The sequence below is a fragment of the Neovison vison genome, chromosome 1, assembly GCF_020171115.1.
Source record: "Neovison vison isolate M4711 chromosome 1, ASM_NN_V1, whole genome shotgun sequence".
Lineage (NCBI taxonomy): Eukaryota > Metazoa > Chordata > Mammalia > Carnivora > Mustelidae > Neogale > Neogale vison.
Window position 1 is genome coordinate 174039797 of NC_058091.1, and position 24189 is coordinate 174063985.

The window sequence follows — 24189 nt, forward strand, 5'->3', positions numbered from 1 at the left end:
TCGGTGTGTTCTCTAGAGTTAGGAGTCTGTTTCTTGGTTTGCCTCTCTCTTATTTTTCCCCTATGATCCTTTGTTTTTGTTTCTTGACTTTTTTTCTTTAAATATTTTATCTTTTGTCTCCTATTTCTTATTAGGTATTGGAACTTACAGGTTTCTCTTATTTTCCTTTTAGCTTTCATCTCATATTTTTTTTCTTTCTTTATTTTTGCTTCATTTTAGGAGAAATCCTAATGCCATTTTCCAGACACTCACTCTTTCTTCAGCAATGTCTCGTCTTTTATTTAGGCTGAGTTTATGTTTTATAAATTCTGTTTTTCATTTTTAAGATCTCTTTGTTGATTTTAATGGTCAGTTTTATTTTTATAACTTACTGTCTGTATTAATTGTTTTAATGTCTCTGAGTATAAAGCACCTTCTGTCATGTTCTAAGTCTGCTTCCTCAGGTACAGGTCATTCATAGAATTTGTTGATTTTTACCTGATATTAGCCTTCCTTGGTGGTGTTGATTTTTGCTTGTTTGTGTTTCAGTTCTACCATGGGAGTCTCAATTTATAATCTGCTTCTGTATTCCCAGGGTAGTTTCAACTTGATTTCTTTGGCCTTCATCCTCCAAGAGTTCACTTTCTTGTTATTGAGTGGAGCTTTATTTTCATCAATGTATCTTTATCTTTTTCATCATTTCCATAGGTTTATTGTAGCAGGGGGATTTTTTTTTTTATTCAGCCTGCCATTTCTCAACTGCAAAGTAAAGCAAGAGAAACTATTTACAAATGCATCAAAGTGTTATGTCTAATAGAAGATTTGCCAGTCAGAACAGATCTAAACCAATAGATGCCCTATGTTTAAATATGACATTCATTTACTCATATTTGATATAGGAATTTCTGACAGGATTTAACAAATATTTTTGTACCATCTTCTTTCAGATTTATTTCATAGTTTATGTCAAGCTGCAAGTTACTTTGTTCATTCGTCTGTTTATTTTAGTATGAAGTGCCATTTACTTGGAGAAGCTTACCCTGAATTCCCAAATTATGTAAAGTGCTCCCCACCTTTTGCTTTCATAACCCTGTATGCATAGGTTTGTTCTCTAAAAGCAATATGATAGGGGCACCTGACTCTTGATTTCATCTCAGGTCATTATCTCAGGGTCATGGGATCAAGCCCCACTTCAGGCTCTTTGCTGGTTGTGTATTCTCCTTGGGATTCTCTCTCTTCCTCTCCCTCTGCACCCTCTTCCTCTGCTCACTTGTTCACTTACTTTCAAAGAAATAAAGAAAGAAAGCAATCTGATAAAGTTTTTTGTGTCCGATTCCTCCACCAGACTATAAATTTCATGGATACAGAAACTACATTTTTCATTATATCCCTGGTTTCTTTTTTTTTTTTTTTTAAAGATTTTATTTATTTATTTGAGAGAGAGAAATCACAAGTAGATGGAGAGGCAGGCAGAGAGAGAGAGGGAAGCAGGCTCCCTGCTGAGCAGAGAGCCCGATGCGGGACTCGATCCCAGGACCCTGAGATCATGACCTGAGCCGAAGGCAGCGGCTTAACCCACTGAGCCACCCAGGCGCCCCATATCCCTGGTTTCTTGTGCATATACCTGATGTAACCTAACCTAATGTAGCACTGACAGCCATTAAATATCAAACTCAACCTAAACTGACTTTGTTTTCAACCAGATAACCTTGTTTTGAACTTTCATATAATAGCTTGCTTTTTGTGTCAAGAGTGATTTAGTTTTCTCATTTGTATGTATTTTTTATCTTTCATTAAATAAATATACTTAAAAATTATCAAGTATATTTTAATTTAGAAAATTTACATGTTTACACTTAAAGGATGCTTGATTTTAATATAGCACCAGACTATAAAGAACAGTGCTTGGATCGTAATAGCAGTGTAACTAATAAAATTTGAATTTTAAGATACTCTAGAAGTTAGATCTAAAACATGGAAATATTACATGTTTCATTTTAGATCATTACATTTATATTATTTTTGTCTTATATTATTACAGATTGTTCTTATTTAAATGTTCTGTTTTCTTAGTTCATTTCAAACAAATCAGTTTACTGGAATGATGTATCAGACAGTACTGCTTCCCCATCGACATTCTTTGAAAACAGGAAGCTTAGATGAAGCAATAACTCCAAATACATCACCAGCGCAATGGCCAGGTATAAATAATTTATGTATATATGTATGTAAATAAATATATATGAGTTTTTCTTAGCCTAAATTTAATCAAATGAGGACAAAGTACATTTGGTATGGTTTTGCTGCATGATAATCAGTGTTAAATATTGTTAGAATTGATACCACTTCAGTATTTAGCACTCATGGTAAATTTCGCAGTTACTTAACATTGGTCTTTTTTTTCCTTTGTAACATTGGTATTTCCCTGGCAGTTTTACTAAAATAACTCAAATGTTTTGTTATATCACTTGTTATAATTTTTTTGTCGTGATAGGTGTTTGATAGAATGGCATTTGTGGTGGGAATTAAATTTTATCTATCAGATTTGTATTAGATGATAGATTTTCATTGTTTCTCCAAATTGAACAAATTTGTGCATTTACTGTAATAACTTCTACTAGTCTGTGAATCTAGAGAAGAAAAAACTTCAACCTTGATATAAGACAGTTTTTTCAAAAATTAAAAGATACAGTTCTTTTTAAAATTTATTGTCAGTGGTAGCTGTGTTTGTTTGTTCTAGGAATCACAGTTCTTTTTAAAATTTATTGTCAGTGGTAGCTGTGTTTGTTTGTTCTAGGAATCACTTCTCTGATCCGACTTTTGAATTCTTCTGGCGAGGAAGCCCAGTCAGGGCTTACAGTCTTGCTCTGTGAGATTCTCACAGCAGTGTATCTGAGTCTCTTCATCCATGGCCTGGCGACACATTCCAGTAATGAACTATTTCGGATCATGGCCCATCCTCTGAATGAAAAAATGTGGTCTGCTGTGTTTGGTGGAGGTGCACATGTTCCCAACAAAGAACACACACATTCAAAAGCTTTACCTGGTTAGTGTATTCATGTTTGTTTATTTTTAAGACTGAAACTATATTTGTTCATCTGAATGATAACTTTGTCAAGTGTAATTACATTTTAATTAATTCACAGAGAGTTTTTGTTACAGACCGTTTTCTTAAAGCATGAACAAATGGTTTTATGGTGAAAATACAGTGTCAAGTTTCTGGTGCAGTTTTCAAACTGTAAGACACTCGTGCACCATTAGAAGTATCTAATGTATTTTTCTTAAATCATTTGCTTCTGAAATATTCTGTAACACTGGTCTTTGTTCTATCCCAAATACAGATTCTCTCTTCTTTCTTTGGCAGGAAGGCACTTTGCTATGCCTAGCCCCCACCAGGTAGTGGTATTCTCCATGGAATGTGTGGGCTTTACCAAAGCTCTTTCAACCATCAGTTCCCATAGCCCTCCCAGTCTTGCAGGCAAGATACTAGCTTTAGAAATAGGCTTTTACGGCTCAGCTTGCTTTGTGTTGTTTTGGAGGGTTTGGGGTACTTTGGGCCTATTTTATTTTGTATGGCACTTAAAATAGAAAATTGAGAAATTTCCTTTAATCAAGCCATATTTTTGATTTGAAACAATGATTAGCATTTCAGAAAAACATCTCTGCTTTTTATTCTGCTTTTAAATTATTTCCTTTGATGTTTTCTATTCCTTAGACTTCAACATCTTTTTAAATGTGTAGGAATAAATGTCAATGCTAATCATGTAAATCAGACTATGGCTTGAAATGTCTGGAAAACATTTCAAATGAGGCTGCTTTATGTTTTGCATACTATGATTCTGGCCATTAGGGGTTTTGGATTTCTAAGTGTTCATAATACCAGGAAAAGTAAATATTTTAAACAATTATATCCCTGTTTCTAGACTTTCTAATGTTGAAACTATATATATTATATCTTGATGTGAAAAAGATCTTCATAATGCTTTCTACCTAGCTGTTAAATTTTTGTTTTATAATTTATTAACCCATATGTAATAATCTTAGTTTTCAATTTTTTAAAAATATTTTCATTTTTATGACATCTCTTTTTTCATTTTTAAGGAGTAATTTCCTGTGCGTTATTTTTTATGTGGACAAAAAAAGAAAAAGACTAACTTTTCATGAAATTTGCCTTGGAATATATTTTAACTTCAGATATCTGAATTCAGTTAAAGAAAAGTCTAAGTCTAAGAGGGAATAAGATTTATAGGTCTACTGAGATTAGTATTAAAAAGTTGGTAAACTAATTGTGGACCTGTTTTTAATGTGTCCTAAGAGAAAATCATTTAAAACTTTGATCTCGTTAATACAAAATATTAAAAAGGGATAAATTCTTGCTATGGAATGTCCAAATACCTGTTAAAAATTTAAAATATTCTTACTAACCAGTCACCATGTCTCAGTTCCAACCATTTCAACTAAGCACAGATGTGTAAAGAACCTTACTCAGAGTCTCAGGTTCTTTGTTGAACCACTCAGTTTTAGTTGTTTCTACACACAAATACCTTTATAAAAATTATCTTATAGGTACTATCTATAAACTGTGTTCCATCACTTACTGAGCCCTACCTAGTGAAAGTGACTGAAAATTACCTGCATCTGTACATTTAATTCTTTGGTGGCAAGTAACGCAGAATTCTTAAAACACATGGTTCCCTTAGTGTTAAGTTAGTGTTATGTGTTGCTCATCTGTCTTGGAAGACCCAGAAACTACGGAATCAGTTGTAGATGTAACTTTGTACTAGAAGACAAATTAAAAGTCAACGTTTGTTTTTCATGTTCTAGTGTAAATTCTATTTCAGTTTTCTTCGCAATGATGGTCTCATGAACTAAATTATTTTCTTTTTTTATTTACTTAAATTCACTTAGCCAACATATTGTACAGCATTATCATCAACTAAATTCTGTTTCTCTCTACATGTCTTTTATATACTTAATCCACTAATATTTTTAGTGACAAAATTTAAATATTGACTAAGCTTTGTAATGTAAGAAAATGATAGTTTGGTGGGTTAGAATTCTTAACAAAAATGTGAATTTAATTAGTAATTTTTTTTTTAAATCATTTAACTGGGTGAATTCCACATCACATATTATTGAAGGATTTATATTTTCTAACTAAAATTAGTGCAGGGTCACCTGGGTGGCTCAGTGAGTTAAGCCTCTGCCTTCGGCTCAGGTCATGATCTCAGGGTCCTGGGATCGAGCCCCACATTGGGCTCTTTGCTCAGCGGGAAGCCTGCTTCCTCTTCTCTCTCTGCCTGCCTCTCTGCCTACCTGTGATCTCTCTCTGTCAAATAAATAAATAACATCTTTTAAAAAATAAATAAATGAAAAATTAAAAAAAATAAAATCAGTGCAGGTATAAGTTTGTGGAGTTAGTAATTGTTTTGTTATTGTGGTTAAGTTTTAAAATAAATAATCAGGTGAGCAATAGCAAGTTTGGAAAAATTATTTTTTTTTCTGCTAACAGTTAGAAATCCATACTTTGCTTTTGATTGCATATTATAAAGCAAAGCAGTGTTTTTATTTGAAGGATTTTTATTGTATTTTGTCATGATATTTGCAATAATGAGAACTGTAGATTTTCCATCTTCATCTTGATAAATTTATAGTAATGATTTTGTATGTCTCCTCATTGAGGAATAAAATATAAAATGACTATTTTATTTGTAGTAAGCATAAATTTTTTTAACTATGAGACTGCTAATGATGTTTTAGACATTTTAAAGTATATTTTTGCCATTTGAGTGCAAAAAATATAAGTAACATTTTGCCATTATGTTAAATACAGACCAGAAATCCAAATATCTTGCTTTTCCCCTAAAACTCGTATAAAAATAAGTTTCCTGTTCAGTGTTTAGTGATTATATATGTCATTGCTATCCTCCCTTTAGTGAAATACATAAAATAGCAATATTTCTTGACCAGAAAAAGTATAAGATTTCAGCGTTTTTAAAATAGAAAATGATCAGCTATTTACAATACAGATGTGAATATGCCCAGCAATTTTAACTGGCTACTGAACCAAAAAATAACTAGTTTTGCCAGAGAAGGGAATACATCTTTTGTTAGAGTCTTTGGACACCCTTTTTTTTGAGGGACAGGCATAAATTTTCATTAAAAAGCATCTATTCATTTCATAACTACCATATTTGTCCTTTTGTGACAGGTTTATTTCATGTAGCACAGTGTCCTTGAGGTTCATCAATGTTGTGGCACATGATAGAGTTTTCTTTGTGCAGCTGAATAGTATTTCACTGTATGTATGTATTCCTTTCTCACTTTTAACAAGTCTTTTGAGCTGGAGCTGAAATCTTATAGGCACATCTGGATCATGGTCTTCAGGGTAATGGAGAAGTAGTTACCTCCAGATTTTTTATTATATAACCCTATCTACAAAACATGCTTGAGCAAATCCTCATTATGTGTGTATATATTTATTTATAAATACATGTACCCCTGCTGATCCAGGTATTAAACACTGACAGATTTTCTTCTTCCCCTTACCACTTCCCTCCCCTTTCTGCTCCCCTTCTCCCACCCCCTTTCTTTTTCCTTCCTCTGTTGCCTTCTCCTCCTTCTTTCTCTTCTCCTCCATTCCTCCTCTCTTCTTTCCCTTCTCCCCTTCTTACCCTATTTCTCTTTCTTTTCCCCACTTCTGCTTATTAAAAAATAAATCTCAGTAATAGTTGTAATATTTTCTTTCCATATTCCAGTGAATCACTTTGAACACCCAACTGTTTTGGAAACTACTTGCTCTGCAATTTGGAGACAAATCACTACTTTCTACTAAGATAATCATCATTTCATTTTCATAGGTACTTATGAAGCAGGTATAAGGTACTACTGTGCCTTACCAATCCTTGAGAGTCAATCTTAACTAAAATCTGGAAAATTTCACTTGTCAGACATTTTCTTAGCATTAATTTTATTCTTTGTGGATTAAGAAGTGCCTTAAATTTATGCTCCTCAAATCTATTTTGGTATTTTCCTTTTAAGAATCTTTGAAGTTTACTTGTAAAGTCATGTTTTACATAGAATTTTGAGAATTTGTTTTTTATTTAATGGGTTAAATAAAGTGTTGGCCTCTATTTGTACATCTCAAACTTTTTGTCTGAAATGGATGCTATAGGAGAGTGAATATATATATATACCTCTTAGGAGATCTCTTATGCTTAACTGTCTTGCCAAAAGCAAGAAATAGATTGGGATCTGTTTTATCTTGAACTTACCTGATTTTCATCTTCTCCATATCTTTGTTTCTTTCTAGTAAAATATTTTAAATCATCATTTAAATTACTTACCTTCATCCTCCCATCCCCTAAATTTTGGAGCTATACTTGAAGGTCCAGGACAATGCGTCCCCTGCTTTTTCATGTACTCTCTGGCATACTCATGAATAGTGTTGTGATAAGTGTGCCTTAGATTGATAAGAAGAGAATGAGATCATTCTGCTCGTTACTTTAAAGTCACTTTTTAAAATAAATATTTAAGTCTAGGTTTAGAACATTAATTTTGTCTGATTTAAAATGATAAACTTGGGGCACCTGCGTGTCTCAGTTGGTTAAGCTCCTGCCTTCAGCTCAGGTTATGATCTCAGGATTAAGCCCCCTGTTGGATCCCTCACTCAGCTGAGAGTCTTCTCCCTCTCCCTCTGCCTCCCCAACCCCCCCCACTCATGCTCGCTAATAAATTCTTTTAAGAAATTAAAATGATAAACTCAAAAAGTGTTAACTTGTGAGCCTTTCTCTTATGTTTTGATTAAAATCAAAATATGTACATGATAATAAATCCAGTAGTCCAGAAGAATTTATGATAAAAAGCAACATTGTCTTTCTTACTCCTCTGTACCACCTCTGCCCATTCTTTAAATGTAGTCTCTTAACCATTTCTCCACTTTGTTTTGCGTTCTTAGGGAGTCACGTCCATAGTTGCAGGAAGTCACTGCGGATTGTACTAGGAGTGAGGATAGAGGTTCTTAAAATCGTGACTTTAAAAGTACTATCTTGATTTTAAAAGTACTTCTTAAAAGTACTTTCTATGAATCCAAAGCAGCTAAGAAATTTTTAAAAATTTATGTTAGTGAGTGATTCTGTCTTTTCTGATCCATTGTGCGTTGGGTTTTTTTAACCGACTTTCTAGCTTCTCTATGTTCCTTGTAATTTCTAAGCTCCATATCCAAGTTCCTTTTCAGTTCTCCCTAATCCTGGTTTTTTCTTCTATTACTAGTAAAGTAGCCATTTACCACCTTAGTAATGCAACAGTAGAGTCAGTTTTTATCCAAGGAGTGACAGAGATTCTTGATATTTAATTATTAGCATTTTCAAAAATCACCAGTTGAGCCTTCAGCCACTCTGCAGTCTCTATTATCATTCATGACTATGCTAACCCACCGTGATTTAAACATAAAATCATCTTAAGTCTTGCTATAATTTATTGGAAAAGAAGAAGCAACTACGCTAATGAGAAGCTACAGATTATTTCTTGTTTGCTGGGAGGCATCACTCAGGTCCTTTTATTTATAGCATTTCAAGCAATAGAACATTCAGTACTGTGAACTGTTTGCCATTTTTTTCTTTGTTCATCAAAAGTATTTTAATAAGTAGTTTTATATGTCTGATATTGACTGTCATTTTAAACATTTACCCCCAGTGTGGTAACTTTTCTTATTTTCATGTCAGTATCTGGTTTCATTGACTATACTTGTAAATTTTTCTCTTTTTTAATTTAAAAATCTTCTTAGGTTTTGGTTTTAAAACCCTGATTTTTTATCATATAGCTGTATTGGCAAAAATGTATCTATTTAGTGTTGTTTGTAAGTTTTATTTTTCCAGAGATTAAGTTTCTATGTTCGTATGTCTTCTAATCTAAAAACAAAAAAAGCAAAATAGTAATGTTAAAGTTAAATGATTATTTTAAACCACAGCATTAATTTTTTGAAAGATTAAAAAATACATTTATATTATATATTTTTTATTTGATCAGAATTTGGTATAACCACTGTTTTAGAATGAATATGAATGCATACAACGTATATTAGAAACATGATTGTTTACTACCAGTTGCTTTTAAAAAGAGGAAAATAATTGGGGCACCTGAGTGGCTCAGTTAGTTAAGCATCTGATTCTTGATTTTGGCTCAGGTCATGTTTTCAGGGTGTTGAGTTCAGCCTTACATCAGACTCCCATGCAGCAGGGAGTCTGCTGCTCCCTCTCCCCCGCCTCTCCTCCCACTCGTGCGCATGCTCCCTCTTTCTCTCTCTCAAACAAAGAAATCTTTTTAAAAAAGCAGAAATTTACACATTTAATCCAAAAGTTTATTTTTAAAATCATTTGAGAGTTTATGTAATATCATACCAAGTCTTGGCAATCTTTTAGAATTTTTTCCATTTTAATTTCCTTTTTTTCTGAAATCACTAAATCAGTCTGTTAAACTCAGCTTGGCTGTAGCTTGATATAATGCATGAGCATGCTGTTTATGTAAGCTGAGTAGCTTCAAACAATAAAACAAAATTATATTACAGAACACATATTTGCATTCCTTTGAAAGGTAAGTCAGTTCTCACTGGAACCATTGGAAGAGTATATTGGTGTGCCTTATTGAAGAGTTATTTGCTTGACAATTAGACATATGCTTCTCTTTGGAACATCCTTGGTTCTGTACTGGTGATTTGCATCTTGTAACTTAGTATTATTTATAGATTTGTGTAACTTGTTTTTCTTTCCCTTAATACTCTAAAGTAAAATACTAAGAAAATAGTAATCATTAAGTATTTAAAAGTTAAAACAACAAAGATTGTATTTTCTCCCTCTCTGTTATTCCACTGACCAGAAAATTCCATGTGCAGGCCATTTCTGGAAGTCTGAGTCAGTGTAATTCAGTTGTTAATGTATTTGAATTCTTTTATATATTTCCAGAAAAAACATTCAGTTTTCTATGTAGATAAAAGGCCAAAGGATTACTAAAGAACCTCATAAGTAAGTTGGTGCCTTCAATTAACATTGACATCCCATGATACTCTTTGTTTCCCATGATATTCTTCAACGTAAAGGGATGTAGATAATTTTCATTCATGATCATAGCTCAATTTTGTACTCACTTATAGACAGATATTATATCCTATTACCCACATATGGAATAGAAAAGTTAACATTTAGAGAATGAGGGATAAGTTGAGATAAAAGCAAAGATTGGTTTTTATAGTGATTTTTGCCTCACTTCTACTTATTTTTTTAACCTGTTGTAATGATCTCAGTTTTGTGTTTATGCTTATTTGTAACCTTAAATCTTAAGATATCTGAAATTAGTACAGTGGAAATAGTACTTACTTTAATAATACTTTATTTTGTTTTTATTAGTTTCTTCACTTGTGGAAGAAGGAGAGAAACAGAACAAACGTTTTAGGCCATCAAAAATTTCTTGTAGAGAATCTGCCCTACCAACTTCTTCCCCATCAGTAGTCAGCCAGGAGTCACTGACAGTCCAAGAGAAGTTCATCCCACCAGAGCTCAGTATCTGGGACTATTTCATAGCCAAGGTAAAAAAAAAAAAGTGCCACCTAGAACGACAAGTATGCAATGAAATGGAAATGAAAATGTTTGAAGTGGATTGTTGCTGCTTCAAGTGTTTTCCCACTCTGGTTTAGAAAGATTTCATTTTGTCAGGCTGCATAACAAAACAAAACAAAAAACCCTCAAAAATATTTAGACATTACCATTTGGTTTTTGACACAGTCCTTTGATAAGTTATGGTTTCTATATTTTAAGCAAAATACAGTTCTTAGATGAAAAAAGATATGTTGGTCAACACCTTAGTGCTAAGGTACTTGATGGTAATTAAGGAATCCAGACTACAAGAAGTCCCAGGGCCATTGCTGCTCTCGTTCCTTTTCTGTACTGTAGACGCTCCTGCATGGTTCTCATATACACATGTTATAGTTACTGCTATTTAATGAAGTAACAAGTCCCTCAGCAACATGTCTCAGAGTTTCCAGTCTATTAACTGTGAGCAGTGACCTCAAGTACAAACTTCCCTGCTGGCTCTTCTGTCCACACATCACTATGGAAAGAGCAGGTGCACCTCGTGTGCACTGATCAGTCACAACAGTTTTTTCAGAGTCTATTGGCGATTCATCATTTAGGACCCGATATTCAGTTTGTATACAGAGAGCAAAGTGTCCAACTCAAGTGACGTTTTACAAAACTGGATAATCAGAAGAGGGAATTGGCCCGTGAAGATGGAAGTGCAACCAAACAATGACAAGTGGTAGCCCTGGAAGTGACATGCAGATTGAATTTAAGCAGTATGTCAGCTAATAGGATTTAAATAAAAAAATGAAAGATGGTTTCTACCAAAAAAAAAAAGTTAAATGTAAACAAAAGTTATGGAAAAGTAGCTTATATTGGGGCTACTGACACTGCTGTTGTTTGAAAGATTCTGGATGTGCAACCAGAGGACTAGTGAGGGCTAACTTGTCAACAGAAGTGAGGAAAGTGTAACACAACGAGGAAGGTGTTCTAGACATACTGAAATTGGCCCAAAAAAAAAAAAAAAAAAGCCCCACTCTGGCTAATATTTCATAGCACTGAAAGTGTAAAGAATAAAATGTTGGAAGATGATACAAACTTAGAAACATGTATGACAGTTTGCCCACTCAAAGTACTCTTGATAATTTATTTACAAAGAAGTGGGGCGCCTGAGTGGCTCAGTCAGTTAAGCATCTGCCTTCAGCCCAGGTCATGTCTCAGGATCCTGGGATCAAGTCCCATATCGGGCTCCTTGCTCAGCGGGGAGCCTGCTTCTCCGTCTGCCTTTCACTTGTTTTTTCTTTCTCTCAAATAAATAAATAAAAATCTTCAAGAAAAAAAAAGAAATAAAACACTTAAATTCTCAATATTTCTAGTATTTTAATTTTAGTATGCTAAATAAATACTACTTTTACTATTTTTTCATTTCCCTATACATTTATTGCCAACATAAGAGTTTTAATATTTTGAAAAATGTTTTTGCTAGTCTCAGAATATTTGTACTTTTTCCTTTGTTTATTAAGGTTGCTTCAACAATGGTTTCAGCTTGCATGGTCGTTTCCATGTTCCTGTGCCATTATGCAGAGCAGAAATGGCCTATCTGCCTCTCCTGTGATCAGCCGCATCCCTCATGTTCTCAACTTATGGATGTTCTTCTTATTTTCTTCTATTATTTGAATACCTATTTTCTGCTGACAACAATGCTTTAGGCATGTTAAGCAGTAGCTTTTATTGTTCTTATATTTTTCTTGGGGTAAAGACAGGTATTTGTCTCTCCTTGTTCTTTATTGCCCTTTGCAGAGTCACTCATTTATTCAACAAATGTTTATTGAGCCCCTTATTGATATGGGAATATCTTGATGTCATCTTCATTTTTGAAGCAGTTTTAATTGATAGAGGATCCATGATGAGGAAGGCCTTCTTTAGCTCTTTTGTTCCTGGATCTTGTTAAATTTCTGGCTGGTCTGTCCCTATCCCAGTTCATACCATAGCCTCAGGCTAGTTGAGAGGTTAGCCTTTCCTAGTCGTTTGGTACTGAGATAGCTGTTGCTTTTGAAGGTGCCCCTGGACCTGGGATTTTTTATTCAAGATAGCCACCTCTGGCCATGCAGCAGAGTTCTTGGCGCTCATGGACTGCCCTGCAGCACAGAGTGGCCAGGTGGAGTAGCGGCAGCCCAACCAAAATGACCAAAATGCCAGGCTCTCACTGTTTCTCCAGAGATTCCAGTTGATTTCTCTTGAATAAATGCTTCTCTCTCGGTTGTATGCATTGATCAATTGATCCAGTATCTTTAAGTGGGTCTTTTTTTACAACATTGTGCCGTTTTACTGTTGTTTCTGGTGAGAGGACTTAGGAGCTTCTCTCTCAGCTCTTTCAGAATTTCTCCTATCCCTGCTATGTGTCTTTACTGGTCTTCCCTACACCAAAGATTTTATAACTTCAGATTTCCTGTATTACCTCTTCCATCTTCGCTCTTAACTCTAAGTTGAAAGGCATTAAAACTCTTACCATCCTGTCATGAAGCTATAACTACACTTGTTCCCATCTTATTCATTCCTCCATTCCTCCTGTTAATAAGGACAAAGAGTCCTTCCTATCAGAGACTTCTGTTCTGTTCTGAATCCCATCTGTGCTTTTCTTCTCTACTTTTGACTCTCATCTCTATTGATTGCTTCCCATTAGGACAGAAGTATGCTCTCCTGTCTCTCATTCCAAATCCTGGTTTGATTCCAGAACTTTTTCCAGCTAGTACTCTGTTTCTCTATTTCCTGTTATCATTCAGCTTTTTAAAACTATACACATATTTTTTTTTCTGTTTTCTTGGGTCCCTTTCATAGTTGTGCACTGTATGACTTCTGACACAGCTACCTCATTGAAGCTGCTGTTGAGATTTGGGGGCATCCATGTTGTTACATATAACTGAAACAAGTTCTTTTTTTTTTTTTTTTGAAGAATGTTTTCTTTTTTTTTTTTTTAAGATTTTATTTATTTATTTGACAGAGATTATAGGTAGGCAAGAGAGGCAGACATGGAGAGAGAGGAGGAAGCAGGCTCTCCGCAAAGCAGAGAGCCTGATGTGGGGCTCTATCCCAGGACCCTGGGATCATGACCTGAGCCGAAAGCAGAGGCTTTAACCCATTGAGCCACCAGGTGCCCCTAACTGAATCTTTTTTATCATCATCTCATTTGAACTCTTAGCAATATTCAACACATGCAGCCATTTCCTCCTTGATGTCATTCTCTCTTAATGCCATTCTCTTCTAGTTTTTTTCCCCTAACCTTCCTATTATTCTTCCATAGTCCTTTCTTCATCCTTCCTTTTCAACTTGACCTATGAATCTTGATCTCTTTCAACATTTGGGTTTTTTATATTTCTTTTGTCCAACACCTCCCTTTTATAACTACCATTCTCTCCTACTAGTAAACGGCATCTTCATTCTAATAGTTGCTTGAGTCAGAAACCTAGAAATAGTCTTTTTCCTCTCTGTCCTTTGCTCTCCATACTTATCAGCCTATCTGTCAGCGCTTCTGCAAAATATACAGTTAGTGTGTTATTTCTCTCCATCTTCATCACTAACACATACCTCCATGTTGTTGGAAACCAATCTCTGTGCTCTGGAGCCAAAATATAACATGATGACAGAGTTTGGGGATAAAGAAGAATGATAGTCTTATTGCTTTGCCAGGCGAAGGAGGCTGTAGCTGGCCATTGCTTTCAAAACTGCTGACCTACCTGGGATAAAAGGCTGTGGGAATTTTAGAGGAAAATGAAGGATCTGGGCAGTTTAGGTAGGAATCTGGTATGAGCTACCAGCTCTGTTCATCATGTCTTCAAGGTGGTATCTGACTAGTGCAGGTGCCAGCCATCCGAGTCTCTTGACTAAGTATACTTTGAGGTTGGGGAGATGTCCACATTGATACTGAGTTCCTAGAACAAAAGATTCTATAGAAAAACAAGTCAAGGCAGAGGTGGGAGTAGGCTTCAAGAATGAGGAAGAGAAAAATCAATTCCATTTGAAGTTAAGCCTTGCTGAAGCACTACTTTGTCCATCTGGTTTTCTATCCATCGTTATGTTTCTAGAGCAGTTTCACCAGTCAACTCTTGCCTTACTTAGTTACTCTTGTCTCCATTTCTAGTCTTACCATTTGAGTTTTTCTCTCATAAGGGAGTGGGCATAGTCATATTCTTAAGATGTAAATCTCAATGCCTGCCCTCTACTTAAAACTCACCAGTGGCATTCCATTACCCTCTTTACTGTGACCTACAAAAACCCTCCCCACCTGTCTCCTTCCATTGTCTTCAGTGTTCATCCCAACACTTATCCTCCTGCCTATGGGCTCCAGTCAAACCACTTACTTTCCATACCAAGCTCTTTCCCATATTAACGCCTTTCTACCTGCAATTTCCACTGCCTAAAATGCTTTTCTTCCCTCTCGTTCTATGGCTTACTTCTTGTGCTTTCAGTCTCACTTAAGTGCTGCTTTATTAAGAGACCTTTCATGATCACCTTATGTCAGTTCTTGTTAATGTTCTCAATCCCATCTGTCTTCTTTTCTGTATGGCACAACTAAATACAGTTTGTATTTAGTTTTCTGTTATTTGTCTGTTTTCTTCCATAAAAAGGTAAGCTCTCTAAGTGCAGTGACTGTTTAAGTCTTTAAAAAAAATCCTTATAGCAAGGGTGCCACCCAGATGGTTAAACATCTGACTCTTGAGCTTAGATCTTGATCTCAAGATTGTGAGTTCAAGCCCCATGTTGGGCTCCAGACTGGGCATGGAGCCTACTTGAAAGAAAAAATTCCTATGGCAAGTATACTTTTTGACACATTGATACCTGATAAATTTTTTGTTGAATGTCTGAATTAATAAGAGAATTGTGTAAAGTGAGGTTGAAGGCATAGAATGTCAAAAAAGAAGCAGCCGAGTACGGGTTACTTTACTTTTTTACATTGACGTATCTGAAAAATGGGATAAATTGCTAATATTACACTCTATATAATTGAATGTTTTAAATTGCAGAGTTGAATCTGTACCTTTTTTATTTTAGCCTTTTCTACCCCCTTCCCAAAGTAGAGCAGAATATGATTCAGAGGAAAGTCTGGAAAGTGATGACGATGATGATGATGTTTTAGCCTCAGATTTCCATCTCCAAGAACATTCTAATTCAAATTCATATAGGTATGGAGTATTTAATTTTAAGCTTCTTTTTAAAAATTCATCTTGGCTTATATACATAATATTTTTGAAAATAACACATTTGAAATTGATAGCTTGTTGAATTACATCACACATTATAACTCAGATTTCTTTAGATGAAATTGTTAAATTCCTTTCTTTAAAAATAATTACAGTTAGTTTTTTATTATCCATGACTTGGTCCTCACAAATGCTGTCTGACTTTTCCTTGCTCTTTGCTTCCCTGAGATCAACAAACTCTACTGTTTTAGCCTAGAAAACATGGTATCTTTTCAGTATAATACTAATACCCTAAGATATCAATGATTACTGTCTTAAAAATGGGTTGCACATATTATAAAAATTATGAATGTTCAAAATGTTCAACCTCAGCTCCATTGCTGCTTTATCCTTACATATATGCATAAGAGGATATTATCTTGTCCCTTTTGATACGTTGTATATCTCTGAAAGGTGTATATACTTTTTAAAACATTGTATGTTAATGGTATGATAGAAAAATACCACAAGAGATAAGTAGTGTATTAGTGAAAATGAAATAAAAATACTCCTTTATTGAAAAGAAGAATTCTTATAAGATTTTTATTTGACCCAATTTTGTTTTTCTAATATATAAAATATTTACATGTCTCAAAAGTCATTCAGACTCTGTAACTTAATAATAACAAAACCAAAAAAAAAAAATAACAAAACCAAGCAACCCAATTAAAAAAGCAGGCAAATGATTTGAAAAGAAGATATACAGATGGCCAATAAGTACAAGAAAAGATGCTATCATTAATCATTAGGGAAATGCAAATTGAAACCACCATGGGAGATTATATCACACCCCTTAGTATGACTAGTATCCAAAAAACAGAAAATAACAGTGTTGGCGAGAATGTGGAGAAATAGGAACCCTTGTGCACTAGTGGGGGGAATGTGAAATGGTCCAGCCACTCTGGAAAACATTATGGTAGTTAGGAAATTAAAAACAGAATTACCATATAACCTAGCAATTTCACTTCTGAATATATACCTGAAAGAATTAAAAGCAGAGTATTGAACAGGTATTTGTACAAACCATGCTCTCATCATGAGCACATATGCTAAAAAAAAAATGGGGTCGGTATTCGTAGAAACCATGTTCATAATTCACAATAGTCAAGGGATAAAAGCACCAAGTGTCTGTTGACAGATAAATACATAAACAAAATGTGGTATATTCATGTAATGGAATAGTATTCAACCTAAAAAAGATGGAAATTCTGACAAATGTTACAATGTGCATGAATCTTGAGGATATTATGCTAAGAGAAGTAGCCAGTCCCAAATAGACAAATATCATGACAGTGGTGTATAAGTCCACATATAGGTTGTTTACTGTAGTCAAATTCATGGAGACAGAAGGAAGAATATTGGTAGCCAGGGACTAGGAGAAGGGGAAATGGGGAATTATTACTTAATGGGGATAGTTCCAGTTTTGCAAGATAAGAATTCTAGAATTAGATGGTGGTGATGGTTGAATATACTTAATGCCACTGAAATGTACACTTAAAAATAGTTAAGATGGTTAACTCTATATATACAATTTAAAGTAATAAAAAGCTAGTACTCTAAGAAATAAATTTTCACTTTAAAAGAAAAGTTGAAATTTATTTTTTAATAAAAAAATATAAAAATGTGAAATTGGAAGTCTTACATTTCTGTCTTCACCTATTTCTTTTCTACACTCTCTACATATACCCATTTTTATTAGTTTCTGTTTTTATCCTTCTCTTTGCAAAATAAGCGTATTTGTAGGTGTTTGAAATCTTATTTCTCTGCTTTTTTACATGGGAGGCACCATGGGCATAGTATATATAGTGTTCTATGATTTGATTATTTATTAATACATACAGGAGTTCACTTCATACTAACACTTCAGAATTCTTCTACATTCTTTTTTTATGGCTTCCTTATTATTCTGTTGTTCAAAACCAAAGTGTTTCCACCCGTACTCTCCTGGCGGATAATTGGTTGTTTCTGCTCTTTTGCTCTTACAAGTAAAGCTGACATGAGTAACTGCATGCATATATTGTTTTATTTTTCTGGAAGCATATCTGCAGAGTAGATTCTTGATAGTAAAACTGTTGGATTAAAGAGTGGTATACTCTTCTAAAACCCTGAGTAAATCTTTAACAGATCTACTGTTATTTTATTTTTAGTTGGTCATTGATGCGCTTGGCAATGGTGCAGTTAGTGCTCAACAATTTGAAGACCTTCTATCCCTTTGCAGGTCATGATCTTGCAGGTAATGTATATCTTAACATGAACTACTATTCCCATTGCTTTTGAATGACCGTTTTTGCATTTTTTTTTAACAGTCAAGAAAAACCTTAATAACTTCCTGTTGTAGAAGATAGGTTTCTTTTAACCAGACCAGCCATCTATAAATGTATCTATCATATAGTTAGGTGCCATCAGGAGGACAATGTCCCAAGAAAGCAGGGGATCTGAACCTGATGTGATTGACTGTATTGAGACTTTATTTATACCTCTAGTGGAGGTATTGGGGGTTGATAGCAGTAGACACAAAGAAAACGAAGCAAATGTAAAAACTTCGTGATTATTAACTCCAGGGGAAGAAAAGATTGCATAGAAAGAAAGGGGAGTGATAGCATACTGCATGATCCAGCTGTGGTCTGTATTTATAAATATAAATAACAAGGTAAACGCAAAAACACCAATTTTGCCAAAAATTATTATGTGACTATACCAGAATAATGGGGAGAGTAGTTTATTCTTATATTCCATAGCGTAGTAATAAGTGAGTACATCATTTCTAAAATGGAAAAATCCAGAATTCACAGGATAGGCATATTACTTAGATTTTTGGAGGTGAATAGCAAGAATAGCTAAAAGTTGAAAGTGGAGTGAGGAATCAGGAAAATGAAATTATACAGAAGTAGAAAGTGCTGAATTTCCCATTAAGTGTTATTTAACTTCTTTTAACTTCTGTGTGTTTTAATTTTCTAAACAAATTTTAGTTACATACCGTATAGACATTGGGCTGATGCAAAGATTGAAAGCAATTGTTTTTCCTCTCCGACATATTTTCATAATATTCAGGTAAATTCGTTAATGTGAAATCAGAGCTAAAAGCAGTAATCGATATAGCGGTACTTTAATCATAAGTCATAAATATTATTCCAAGTTGCAGTAGTAAAACTGTGATATAATTTTGACTCAGATTACTGTTTTTTTCTGTTGCTCCGGGCCACCTAATTATGTTGAAACAGAGATTTATTACATCTTTTTCTTTTTGAGCCTCTGGGGGTCTCTCCCCACTCTCCTACACAATTCCTCTGCCAAAATATCTGTGTCATTCATTCTTAAAATCAACTGTAGCATTTTACTGAAGAAGACAAACATGGATCATTTTTATTTTCTCTTTTTAGAGCTTCCAGTTAGTTCACCACTTTGTCATGCGGTTCTAAAAACTCTTCAGTGTTGGGAGCAAGTTCTTCTCCGACGACTTGAAATCCATGGCGGGCCACCTCAAAACTATATTGCAAGTCATACTTCTGAAGAGAGTTTGTCTGGGGGTCCTGCAATTCTCCGCCATAAAGCTTTGCTGGAACCTACAAACACTCCTTTCAAGTAGGTTGTCCTGTGGATCCTGTTTTTAAGTCAGAGTTTTACTAACTCAGAATGTTATCAATTAGTACTTTAAAAATATTTAAGGCCTCCTCTGTCTGCTTTGCAGTTCTTGGCTCCTATCTGTGTCTTTGTTTGATGTGTATTGTAGGCTTAGCAAACATTTCCTGCAAAGATCCAGAGAGTAAATGCCTTAGGCTTTGAGGACCCTACAGTCCTTGTTGCTGCTATTAAACTGCCAGAGTAGAGTGAAAACAACTATAGACAATAAGTAAACAAATGGACATGGCTGTGATCCAATAAACTTTATTTTCAAAAATGAAAGGCAGGCTGAATCTGACCTGTGGGCCATTGTTTACTTCTCCCACTCTGGAACAGTGCTGCTCATAATATCTAGTTAGCAAGCTGTTTTATCATCCATGAAGAGATGAAGCATTTGCATGAAAAGATAAATCGATGCAGTGCTTGCATCATCAATAAAGTCTTGCTACAAAATGTTAACTCAATTAATATACACTGTACTTAGTGGCTTAGTGACGTAGTTGATCTACGTTATTTCACAAGTTCTTACCTTAGAGAGCATCAGGAACAGAGTTCATGGACTGGTATGTGTTCACAGGCCATTTGAGTAGCTCTGCTTCTAGATATCTTCTAGTAGTGATCTGTTTTTGGTAGATATTATGTTCCTGGGGTCAGCAAACTACAGCTTTGAAGCCACATCCACCCATCCTCCTGCAATATAAATAAAGCTTTATTGGATCACAGCCATACCCTTTGATTTTAATATTTCTTCTGGGTGCTTTCTATCAGTGACTGAGTTGAGTGGTTGAAAGATAGCCCACAAAGTCTAAAATATTTACCATCTCGTTTTTTAAGAAAAAGTTTGAAGACTGGTGCTCTCAATGGTATTGTCTGATCCCGGTTAATTTATTATTATAAACATTTATAGAGCACAAAGGAAATGTGGTCAAGTTAATCAGAAATCTTCAAAGTGTATAATTAAGTATCCTGTCCCTGTAGATCCAAACACCATCTGGCACTGTCTGTGAAGAGACTATGGCAGTACTTGGTGAAGCAGGAAGAAATTCAGGAAACCTTTATCAGAAATATATTCACAAAGAAAAGATGTCTAAATGAGGTCTGTATAAGTTAAAACCTTTTTACTCTAGTATTAATCAAGTCTTTTTTCTTTTGTAACCATAAAAAAAGAAGTTGCATTTTACAGACTTTTAAAAAAGCTCACTTTTATATCATAAACATTTATTATGCAGTTAGTAAATAGAAAAAGTGATTGAAAAGGAGAAAGAGGGGGTCATTATTTTCCCAAATCAAATTAATTTAAAGGAACTAATTCAGATGTATTTGGACCCCCCCCCCCACCAAATACTGTTTGTGTGAAGATTCTACATCTTGTTTGCTGTGTTTTGAGTTGTCATGAGTGCCTGTTTGGGAGACAAAGTAGAAATTCCCCATGATTTTCGTATGATAGCTAAAAGAAGTTTATCTTAGAAGTTTAACTGAAACTAGGTTGGTAGACATTTGAACATTTCAAATATGTACATTTTCTTTCTATTCTTTTGATTATCCTTCTTTTTTTTAATTTTTTTTTGCTGATTATCCTTCTTAATGAAATTTCAAAGCACAATTTTTAAGTTTACTGTAGTTGATTATATTATTCTATTATCATTTAATGATTATTTTTCTCACTTAGTTCATTGCTTTAAAAAGTTCCATTTGGATGATATGGGGAACTTGCACCTGAATGTAAATTATCATATTACTTCTTTTTTGGGGACAGTATTGCTATTTAAAAATACCGGCCAAACTCAGTAGTGGACTTGGTGATGGTAGTAATTCCTTACGTCCTCATGGACTAGTAACAAAGAGGTTCAAGACCAGCAGCTGGTCTGTGGATCACATTTGAGAAGCGTTGAACTGACTTAAAGCAAGCTTTGTATGGTTTTGAAGTGGGAGGGAAAACAAGAAGGTATTTCACTTGGAGGAATAAGGGAATAGAATGGCTTCTTTTTGCTAACTTCGTTCTTTTTTTTTTTTTTTTTTAATTTTTTCAGTACAGTCGACATACGTTAGTTTCACTTTCAACTTAGTGACTCAACAAGTCTGTGCATCAGAATGGTTTCTTTTTTTTTTTTTCAGAATGGTTTCTTAAAAGACAAGTGAGCAAAAAGCATGATGTCATATAATCTTAATGAATACAAGGGAAAATTACTAAAAATTAGTATTTTTACTACAAAAATAAATAAATAAATAAATTACTACAAAATTAGTATTTATTTTGATAGATTTCATTGCCTCTTGGTTTAAACACTGTTTTATAAGAGGCAACTGCATGCACTATTATTTAGTTTTTGCCAGGTTATATATTTGAATTAGCCAAGCCAGGAAATAGACATATTTTTGGCTAACTTAGAAAACTTTTGTGTACCTTAGTGTGACATTGAAAACTAAGCCATCAATAGATAAAATAGATATAATACAAATGAAGTATTTTTATTTTACCTTATGTAAGATATATCTTAAGTATTGCATATATGAATTACCATTAAACAGTTCAAGAAAATTTGGGGATAAATAAAATTTAAAATGTACTGGATCAGAAACTAATTAATTAGGGTGTATTTACTGATAAGGTAATGTTTCTTATTTTATTTTAAATATATCCTTGCCTAAAATAATGTATCAGAAGTTAAAGCATTCTCACAATAATTTATAAAACCCTGCCACATTATTCTGTATAAAAAGTATGTTTACTTTGTTATTTCTTTGTTTTTTTGATGTAGCTTATAATATGAATATGAAAGTTGGCATAATTTCAACTACAAAATCTTTTTTTTTTTAAACATGGCCGTATTTGATTAATATAAGTGTAAAAATAAAAACATTTCTCTACTGCTGATATAATCATTATATCTGGGAAATTAAATAGTTGTCAAACAAAACAAGAAGCTATTATACCACTAGATTGTCTAGCTAAATCAGGGAATAGTATCACTAAGGAAAAGAGTAGCATAAGCCAAAATGCATAAGGAAGGAGAACAAGTAAATAAGTATAAGTACACCTTTTGATCCCTTTGCTATTTTATTATTAGTTTTCTTAGGAGTTTTATGATACCTTAAGAAAATTTTGAAGTTATTTTTGTGCTATTATTTTAATCAAAAACATGCTTATGGATATTAGACTAAAAGCTTTATAATTATTAGTAATCTAAATATTTTCCCTGAATTTTAGGTTTTTTATCTGCAAAATGAGTGAAATACCCCTTAATCTGCTGTGTTTTGACCAGTAAATCTAACTTACTTAAAACCTGGCATGATTAATGGTAGTTACTAGAAATTAGTTATTACCACTTTATTCTTTCTTAAATTTTATTTTCATTTTTTATTGTTTTATTCTTGATAGTGATATTCTTAAAAATAGTGATATTTTGATAAAGGGAATATGAAAATGAAAAATTTATATGGGGAATCATAGATTGGGTAGAATTAAAAAGAATATTAACTTCATAGAATTAGTATAATATTATTTAATCTTTACAGTTGACTAGCTTATTTTTGTTATTAACAGAATTACCTTCCATCTCTTTTTTTGTAAAACGATAATTGTATTTAAGTAGCTTAAGTCCAAGTCACTGTGACTTTTCAGGTGTTTAAGAAATAGATGCCAAACAGGCCCAGTGTTTTGGATGGGAGGATTCTGAGACTGCTGCTGTTTGTTTCTTTATTCCTTACACACTTGAAAATGAAATTTTCTCCATCTGATGTTAAAATTTAAAATCCTGGTATATCCTCAAATCTTTTCTTTTTATATACTATATTTTTAAAATAGAAGGTCTTTCCAGTTTATATTTATTTTGAAATTAAATGTAGATAGCTGCAGATAGACTATATCTAAATAATTTCCAACCAGAAAAAAATACTTGACAGCTATCGTCTTTGTTCCCTACTTAATATTTCTTTTTTCTTTCATTTTCTGAGAATTAAAGGTCTTGAATCACTTCTTTAACAAATGCTAATATCCCCTTTTAAGAAGGATGTGTGCCTTCAAGCAATTTATTGACTATTTCTGGCTAAATAGAAAGAATTAGAAACCTTGAATTCTAAATGTTCTAATCAGGAGGTTTTCTTGAGGAGTGAGATACCATGATGGAGGCAAGGCATAGTAGAGTGTATGAAGAAGAACAAGTTGACTTTAATTATCAGGTTAGAGTACTGTGGCACCAGTAGCTTTGAAATTTATAACATTAGAACTGTGGACTCAATGTTGCTTTAATGTCAGCATTTCAAATCAGTTAAGTCGGTTAAAATTTCTTTCAAAGTGAAATAAAATTTATGGTAGTGGTTAATGAGTTTTGAGGCATTAAATTTTCTCCAGCCCCCCACACATGCTTCTTTTAAGATGTATGATATTTAAAAGGTAATAACTCAGTCCAGTATTGTTTTCTAGTAAATTCGGTCAAAAATATAATTTTAAAAAATATCCCAGTATTTTGCATGTTATATCTCGTCTTTACTCTTTGTCATGTGGTTATTCTTTCTTGATGAAGTCATTAGAGGACAACTGTGAAACCATCAAAAATTCTATGATGGAGGAGCCAAACATGAATAAGGTACAAAATATCATTCAACTGAAATTAGAAATTGCATTCTTTAACAAGAAAAACGAACTGTTTGCATTTTAGTTTTGAACTGGACTTTGTCTCCAACGTAGTTAAATTGTTGTTCCCTCAGATTACTCTTCCTTGGTTTCAACAAATATGCAATCATAAAAATTATTTGTTTTGTTAATAAGAGAATGCAATTTTAAA

At 33.7% G+C, this 24189-nt stretch overlaps 1 protein-coding gene across 5 annotated transcripts in view; it reads left to right on the forward strand.

Moving 5' to 3' along the window:
- Positions 1-24189, forward strand: part of DMXL1 (Dmx like 1) — a 124780-nt gene that overhangs the window by 66251 nt on the left and 34340 nt on the right. For 3 of the 5 annotated variants that reach the window (XM_044263371.1, XM_044263381.1, XM_044263407.1), the window contains 8 exons: positions 2053-2180; positions 2777-3025; positions 10380-10558; positions 15597-15727; positions 17932-18017; positions 19165-19366; positions 20384-20501; positions 23929-23991. In XM_044263371.1, the coding sequence (XP_044119306.1) occupies positions 2053-2180; positions 2777-3025; positions 10380-10558; positions 15597-15727; positions 17932-18017; positions 19165-19366; positions 20384-20501; positions 23929-23991 (1156 nt within the window). The remainder of the gene's footprint in view (positions 1-2052; positions 2181-2776; positions 3026-10379; positions 10559-15596; positions 15728-17931; positions 18018-19164; positions 19367-20383; positions 20502-23928; positions 23992-24189) is intronic. The other 2 variants (XM_044263391.1, XM_044263397.1) reach the window with 1 other exon arrangement.